General features: G+C 38.5%; 1 protein-coding gene across 1 annotated transcript; it reads left to right on the top strand.

The window, feature by feature from the left end:
- Clec12b (C-type lectin domain family 12 member B) lies at positions 1–7,279 on the top strand. Its single transcript, XM_034512405.2, has 6 exons — positions 1–94; positions 3,046–3,144; positions 3,772–3,987; positions 4,449–4,603; positions 4,862–4,977; positions 6,436–7,279. The coding sequence occupies exons 1-6, from the start codon at positions 1–3 to the stop codon at positions 6,584–6,586; spliced, it is 831 nt and encodes a 276-aa protein (XP_034368296.1). The 3' UTR covers positions 6,587–7,279.
- The last annotated feature ends 1,742 nt before the right edge of the window (positions 7,280–9,021 follow it).

Genomic DNA, 9,021 nt, shown 5'->3' with positions numbered 1-9,021 from the left:
ATGTCTGATGAAGTAGTGACCTATGCGACACTGATGCTTCAGGACTCTGCAAGAGTGAGAGGGAATCAGGATGGAAATAACCTAAGAAAAGAAGGTAAGAGCTTTAGAGAAAGCATGCTGTGACCTGGCAAATGACAGGTGTTAAGTGCTTGGAGATACCAGCTTTGTCACTGAAAGGGGCGGGGGAATGTGTGACATAGTCCCCAAAATAGAGACAAACTGTCAGTGGAGTGAGTCTCCTTAAGAAAATCGATGAGGCTTTCAAAACAGTGTGAATTGTATCAAATCACTGTTATGAAACTCTTCACTGTAGGGGAAAAAATCATGGATATGTCAGAGTTTAGGTCTGTCAGTGAAGATTTCTATTTATAATCACCCTTAGATTCTTGCGCCTTGTTAGCGATGCCGGGAGATGGTTTTCTCGAAACCAGAAAGGGTTTTAAACTATGTAGAGGAAACCTCTCTCGTGTATGGCATAGCTAAGTGAAGGGAAGGAACTGAGTGTAGTTATATCAGAAATTATCATAAGCTAGCTTTTGCTCTTGTGCTTTTTTTTTTTCCTTACTGTTGCTAGAACCCTGCTGGGGGCCAGCTGTGGCAATGGCCAGGTCCCACTGAGGAGATAATGAGTGGGTGAAGAAGTCAGTCACAGGCATTGGGTCAATCTTTCACCCTGACTGACAACCGGCAGGCGGAGTGCTTCTTTATTCATACAGAACTCAATAGGCAAAGAGAGATTCATGTTTTCCAAAACATCAATCATATCATTTTTGTCCCCAGACATGTTTTAACTGCCTCTTGGTAATAAGTTTAGTCATTACTGATAATCTGCTACAGAACAGATTTATCTTTTACAATCACTTTCCCTCATCAACCCCATAACCCAACTTTTAAGAATCTAGAGGCTTATTTTACCAAAGCACAGTAGTCTGTTCTCAGGCGGTAGCTCTTGCAGTTTCATGGGTACTAGACAGAAGGAAACTCTCCAAGCCAGCCTGGGCAAATTGCCATGTCCCAAGCAGTGAATTATCAACTTTCAATGGTCAGAGTGTTCATTTTCATTAGCCTCAAGAAGAATTTTGAGTCCAAAGCTGCTGCAGTTATTATTCAATTTCTCGCATAATACAGTGCTTATATTTTATATACTTGCAAAATTTATTTAGATGTCTAATCATGTTATTCTTTTCTTTTAGTCATACTATCTATACTGCAGTGGCCCTACACCAGCTAACTTTTCTAAGAAAGCGGGGGGGTCTTAATACTTCATTCTTTTATCATTTTTCTACACCATTCTTTGTCTATAAGTCCTCTTGTAGGGAAGAGATAACTCCAGCCTATCTAACTTGGTTGGTTCTTATCCTGAAGGGACATACTATATGTGGCCCCCAATCTTATGTGCTATGTAATTGCTTGGGTATATAGTAAGAAAAGGCTTTTAACCTGTTCTACTGCCAACTTCTCTAGTCCACTGAATCTTGTTTAAGTTATTAAATTTAGTTTGTTCTGATTATCTTTTTCCTGAGTAAGTACAGAGACAGATGTTCCAGGAGTTTATTGGAGCTGGAGTCTCATAAGGAGATCTCTGACATCTTTATTTGAGTCACATCCTTCAGGGCATAAGGAAGACCTACAAGTGAGGCCAGAGAAGGATATCGCCCTAAAAGCATGAAGGCTAATATGCTCAGGAATTTCCTGGGGAAGCTTAGAAGCAGTACAGCTGGGAGAAGGCATAAATGATTCATAAGAAATTTCCCATCAATCCAAAACCCCCAAGCATGCAACAAGTGGTAATCAAGACCATAAGAGGAAGACAGCATGACGGCAATCACATCATGTGGCTCAAAGATCTTGCTGGATCTTTGTCAAGCAGCTGTGCTGGCTTTATGACTTTTGCTGTTCCCATTAGATATGGCTGTACCAGAACCCTAAGTATAATTCAGAGTATTTAATAAAAATAAAATCATCTATGTATACATATCTTTATTGAAGTGTACTTGTAAAGCAAATAATATCACTGTTTTTCCAGTTATGAATGAGAACACTGAGTCTCAAAGAAGCTAGGTAGTTTCTCCACCTTTTTACCAGTGTGTTGTAGAGCTAGTCTTCCAATGTCAGCTCATTATTTTATGTCCACCTGGCAAAAATGTCAAGTCTCTAGGGCCAGACATCAGTTCCGTATATAAGACTTTCACTTCCAAAGGTTGTGTTATATTAACCTGAATCATATTCTTTGCTTTCTTCTGCTTTATGGATTTGCTTTAATGTGTGTGTGTGTGTGTGTGTGTGTGTGTGTGTGTGTGTGTGTGTGTTGGGGGAAGATATACATCACAATAATGGGCATAGTTTGCAATGTTTACTAAAGGTGAGATAATTATGTGTACCTTTTCTGTCTTCTAATTCTCATTCGAACCTAACCTAATTTAAGCAAAGGGGTTGTGTGGCTTTAGTGTGAGTGCTACTGTACTCACCTAGCAAGAACATTGGGTGAATAACGGAAGATTAAGTTGCCAGATATTTTTATGACAACCATGGTCCAAAATTTGCCTGCTGGTTCTCTGGGCTATTCTTCAGGTTAGACTGTACATTTTCATCCAGGATTAATTTATTCTTTATGACATAGAGAACAGGATAAACATGACCTAAAATTATTTTTATCAGGTTAACAATAATCTTAAAAGTATAATCTATCTTTATAAATCAGAAGGGCACACCTCCTTTTGGAGATTTGTGTCTTAAAATTCATGGTCTCTTCTGTTCTCAGAATCATTCCAGAGAACTTATCTCCACATATCATTCATGACATCAGTGGACTTGAAGAAGTCAAAGATAGGGACAAATGTAAAACAATTAAGAGACATTCACTCTTGAAAGTAAGGTGGGGAAATGGAGATCTGAGGGAAGGACCTTATCACACTTCATATTAGGAATGTTTAAAAAGTGGCATTAACAAAACAGGGGAAAAGTTTAATAGCTAGAAGTTTTCTGGGTGGAAGAAACAACCCCCAGAGTAACAGCATGCTGTGTTTCTGCCCTATTGCTTTCCAGGACACCCAGCTCAATCCCCACTTTGGAGAGGAGCTGCCTTGAGCTTGATGACCCTCTGCTTGATGTTGGTGACAGGACTGGTGACCTTGGCAACTATGTGTAAGTGTATGTGTATCAGACAAAAGAACATCATTTGGAAAACACTTATACAGTGTGCTAATTCAGGAAGTATAAGGTACCAGCATGCAGAATCGTCAAATCACTTGTTACTCTGATCAAAATAAAGATGTTTTAAAATAGATACATGGATCCAGGACTAGGAATAGTTAGAATGGTCCAAGATCAGTCTGGGATTATTGGCAAAACCCTGTCAAGGATGAAAGAAAGGAAGTGGGGGGCAGGGTATGAGCAGGAGAGCAGCATGCAGCATACAAGAGAGGGAGAGAAGGGAGGAGAGAGGAGGGAAAAGAGAAAGGGAGGGCAAAAGGAAGAAGGAGAAAAAGAAAAAAGAAAGAGTAGAGAAAGGGAAGGAAAGAGAAAAAAGGAAAAGGGAGGAAGAAAGAAGAAGAAGGAGAAGAAGAAGAAGAAGAAGAAGAAGAAGAAGAAGAAGAAGAAGAAGAAGAAGAAGAAGAAGAAGAAGAAGAAGAAAAGAGGAGGAGGAAAAAAAGAGGAGGAGGGAGAGGAGGAGGGAGAATCCCTGGTGGCTGTAGGACCACACTCTTGAGTCAGCCGGACAGCCTAGTGAGAGCAGAGGCTCCCACGCACTTGTCTCCTTATGTCTTGCAGTTTTGCAGATGTCAAACGACATTAACTCTGATTCAGAGAAGTTGAGTCAACTTCAGAAAATAATCCATCCACAGCAGGACAATCTGTCTGAACCACTGAACAGCTCCAGAAAGGGTCTCACGGAGGAATCTCTCCAGTCCCAGATCTCTGCCCTCCTGGAGAGGCAAGAGCAGATGGCTACCAAACTCTGCAAGGAATTCCTCATCCACACTTCCGGTAATTTTGACTTACATCAGCAAAAAGGCCAGATCAAACCCATCACCCTGATCAAAGCCCCCACATGAAGCAAAGCACCTAGGCATTATGTCCTTTAACAATACCTTGACCATGGCACCTTAAATGTACAATGGACAAAGAATTGTAGCTATTTCTTTAGTATTTTGGAAAACTTTATAGTCATTTCCAAAGGCTGCTAGCCTGGATACTTTAACTTCTCAACTTATCAGTTACATGTTGGTGCAATGGTTATCATAACATTCAAAAGCTGCACCTGTAAAAAGAGTTCCCCAAATTGTCCAACCCCCCAACTTGGGTTACTTTGCTTCCAGAGGGTCCTGGCATGGTATGTTTCAGGGTGCCTATGCTCAGGTCTGCTGTCCGTGTGCATGGCTTAGCTTCCAAAGGCTTCTGCAATCACCCCAAAGAATTTGTACTTTTGAGTATAATGTTCTTTTCAGACCATAAATGCAATCCTTGTCCCAAGACATGGCAATGGCATGGAAACAGTTGCTACTATTTTTCACTCAATGAAGAGAAATCCTGGCGTGATAGCAGAAAGGACTGTATGGACAAGAACGCCACTCTGGTGAAGATTGACAGCATCGAAGAAAGGGTATGGTTGACTCTCCTCCCCCAGATGTAGAAAATGAAAAACAAATGTTCCTGTTTTGTAATAGGACATTAGTAGATTTTGAATGAGACCTAATAAATGATTTGAGGAACTGGGTATAGAACCCAGGACCCAACTCATGTTAAGAAAGTGTTCTACCACTGGCTATATCCCCAGCCATCAAATGAACTTAATGAGATAATCTTACCCCTGCAAACTGTCAGATGGGTCTCTCACTGTGCTCCTCCCACCCATCCCCAGGATCTCCTTCAGTCAGAGCTGCCACTCACATTTTCTTTCTTTTGGCTGGGATTGTCCTGGAACTCATCTGGCAGAAACTGGCTATGGGAAGACGGTTCATTTCCCCCTCCAACCCTGTAAGTATCTAACTGTTGGGCATGGAAGACCAGGATTCCAATAGACCTTTAAGAAAACTGATATAAATTGAAATAACTATAAACCTAGATAGGAAAAGGGAACCATATTGTGTAACAAAGGAGAGGGCTTCCATAGGGAATCCATTGAGGGCTGGTAAGTAATTCCATCTATTTTGTCAAATGCAGAGCAATGTGCTAGACTTCATGTGTCTCTTGGTTGTTGTTTTTTTTTTTTTTTTTTTTTTTTTTTTTTTTTTTTTTTTTTTTTTTTTAAGTGCACCAAGTAAATGCAACACAGTTCTTGGGTTAACATTTACATTTCTCCTCTCCTATATGAATACTGGTCATTCTTGACTCGATGACTGGCTCCTGTGAACATGTGGAGGAAAAGGTCCATGTCTGGGACAAGTGCCTGTGGACAATGACCCTAGGTCATCATGCAGCTGTCAGATAATACAGCTCTCTGTACTCAGCTAAGAGAGACTACTTCAGGCTCATGCAGCCTTTTCCTTGGGTCCTGAATAAGGTCTCTATTTTCAAGATATATTCAAATAGATCACTATTTAATGGGTTTGTTTCTGGTGAATTAAATAACATGTCATCACCGTGTGCATCATTTGAAAAAAAAAGGTACTTGTTATGAAGATTTAAGCTGGGTATGCATAGTTTTCAAAGACAACCTTTAAGGATTATCATTAAAGTTGAGCCAAAAAAAAAAAAGCTGGACACAATTTTCCAACTACCTGATCACATCAGTAAGCCATTCATTTCCTCTCTCAGACTCTTACCTTGTCTTCTCAAATATATATGAAAGAGTGCATAATTACGTTTTTTTCATAGTAAAATGCCACAACTTTTAACATAGTCTTACGTTTCTTTTTCTAGTTTTATTAAAATATGAAATATAAAAATTAATCTATAAGTTCTAATGTAATCTACTTTTGGGTAAATTCCATTAGTGTAATTCCATATTACTGGTGGGAATAGTAATTCCTAAGCCATATCTTAAATAGTCTTCCTTTAATTTAATTAGATTTTTATATCGTATATTCTTACCATGGCTTCCTCTCCCTCAGCTCCTACCAGATACCCCCGACTCATCCAATTCCACCCTTTCTTTAGAAAGCAAACAGGACAATAAAAAAATGTGAGTGGTGTCAAGCATAGGGTCCCTCTCATGGAGTCAGCCTTAAATCCAATCAAATAGGGGTTGGTTACTTTTTTGCCACTGTTGTACCAGCATGTCATGCAGAGTTAAATATATTTCTCTTAAGGGAGTGTTTTACCCAGGATCAATATTAATCTGAAACAAAGAACACAGATGTGCTGACTTTGCAGATTCTAATGCTCAGTAGAGGGTGCATAACAGTAGGACCCTTCCCTCTACTGAGAACACTAAATTCTAATTAAACTTCATATATAATAGTTGTAATTGATTTTAAATTGATTACTTTTCAGATTTAGTGAGAAGGAGCTTACCAATTTCAATGGATCCAGAGAGTGTGCTTATTTTGAAAGAGGGAATATTTACCTTTCTCGCTGTAGTGCTGAAATACCTTGGATTTGTGAGAAGACAGCCTCCCTGGTAAAGATTGAAGATTTGGATTAATCTGACTCTCCTAATTTTATCTATAACTAAATGTCTATTGCAAACCCATGCAAGAAAAGAGGAAACTATAATATTTGAGTCAAAAACCAACAAAAATTGACTGTGTACTTAAACTATCCCACAGACAAACCTGGTTCTCACAACATTCTCCTCTTCATGTCTGGTTCCTTCTGACCTTGTGTTCTGATTACTTGGATCTTAACATAATGTCAAGTACCAGGAAACAACATGTCTTCTCAGTCAGTCTGTCTGTCAATAAACATTGTTTCTTACTTTATTCTTACATATCTACACAGACACTGGGTGATATTTAAATACTAACCACCAGACCAAAACAGGCCACAGTTTGGGAGCAAGTTCCAGGAAATCCCTTTTATACAAGGCACTCAGTCATGTACAGGTCTCAGGGAGCCCAAGGTAAAGGAGCTGGGACAACAGTGCTGTATTACTGAATTAAAAATATTTTAGTATTTCGCTAGTACCCTTAAGTATTAGCCTCCATGTATACAGTAACCTTGCTCTATCTACCTATGAAACTATGTACTGTAAATTCTTATAAATTATAGCCTACATAAAGTAGGATGAACACTGTCTTGATATTTTTATCATTTGTTTAAACTAATAATATCCAGGTTATTGATTTGGCAATCCTTGTATTATCAAAATAATAAAGATTTTTATTCTAGTACAATTAATATGTTATATAATTTTATTTTGCATACACATATGAACATCATGTATTTATATGTGTGTATGTGCACATGTGTGGATACCTGTGCCTGTGCATACATGTAGAGGCCAGAAGAGAGCATTGGGTGGCCTCCTCCAACACTCCCTACCGTATTTCTTTGATGCAGGTTTTTCTCTCTGAACAAGGATCTTGTGAATTGTTTTCTTCAGTTAGGCTGGAAGCCAGCAATCGCCAGTCATTTCCCTGTTTCTGCTCACTGGGTGTGGAGTTACAGGCAGGTGCCTGGTCATACCTGACTTTTAGAGCAGAGCTGAGATATGAACTCCTGTCCAAATCTTTGCCTGGCAAGTGCTCAGGACTGCTGAGACAGCTCTCCATCACAGCATATTTTATTTTCTTCTGAGAGATGCTAAAATATTATTTGGAGACATGTTAACAGAACAATTATTTTTAAAACCTTTCCTGAAACAGTCTCTTTCCCTATAAGAGCTAAACACTGTAAATCTAGGCTTCAGAAATCTTTTTGAGATAAAATACTGATTTCAGGATATTCATGAGTGAAATGGATTTGATTTTTTTCATTATTTAGTTATGGATTAATTGCATAGTTATTGTCTAAAAAGGATGTTTAAATTAACTTGTAGTACCGATTTTAAACAGTGGCCCAAATTTCACCGGAAAATGGACTGTATTCTGAACACTGTACAGTTCTTTGAAACAACGTCACAGTACTACCCAATATCTTATTATCTTTAAAATGTTAAAATTATGACCTCATTATAATGTATCCATTATATAATGGTATAGTGCATACACACACATATTATTTATTATAATTGATTATATATTTCATATTATATATACATATATTTATGTATTACCACCTATTATATATGTATGCATTATATGTGCATATATAATATATATTTAATTTTAAAATATTTATATATTATATAATATATCATAATATTTAATTATGTAATATATAATATGATATATTATATAATATATAATTATATATGATATAGGTCATTACTTTCAACATAGCGTAAGTGCACCGCATCTACGATCCTCACTCAGGGCTCAATCACAAGTGAATATACATGGATCTAGATTGCAGCTCTATCCCTCCATTTCTCATCTGTAGGTTCCTGCCACTGTTCCCTCACAGAATTACTCATTAAACGTCAAAACTCTGCACTTGACTCCCACACTCTGGGTGTCCCATTTTTCCCTTGGGAAAGATGATCACTCCTGCTTTCCCTCTATCCCTAACCAAAGCATGTGCTTTGTAGGAGCTGAACATCTTTGCTGGTTACTTTGTTCCCATAAAGAGGTTACAGTTTTTGCCTGGCATCTTGTATCTTCTCCTGCGGAGCTCATGGTCACTCTGACTTTTACACTCCTTTGAAAAGAAACTTTGTTAGTTTCTCAGAGGCTCTGGATTTTCATAAGGTCAGATCATGTGCCCCATCCTCCCTGTGTCTTGCTGACACCACACTATCCCCCATAGCCTCTGCAGCAATGAGGACATCCAGATGTATCTGTTTCTGGAGACCCACTGCCCTTTGTGTATCAGAATACAACACTATCCTTCACTGCATTATTATAGGTGGCTTCTGTTCCTGATAGATGACAGAAACATAGATGTATGATAGATAGGTAAATGACTGATAGGTATTTGGAGACCATATATCTCAGATCTACAGGATCAGATGCCTGGGAAGTCAGGAGTGTAAAAATT

The sequence above is a fragment of the Arvicanthis niloticus genome, chromosome 9 (genome assembly GCF_011762505.2).
Source record: "Arvicanthis niloticus isolate mArvNil1 chromosome 9, mArvNil1.pat.X, whole genome shotgun sequence".
NCBI lineage: Eukaryota > Metazoa > Chordata > Mammalia > Rodentia > Muridae > Arvicanthis > Arvicanthis niloticus.
This window is presented reverse-complemented; position numbering and strand designations above follow the sequence as displayed.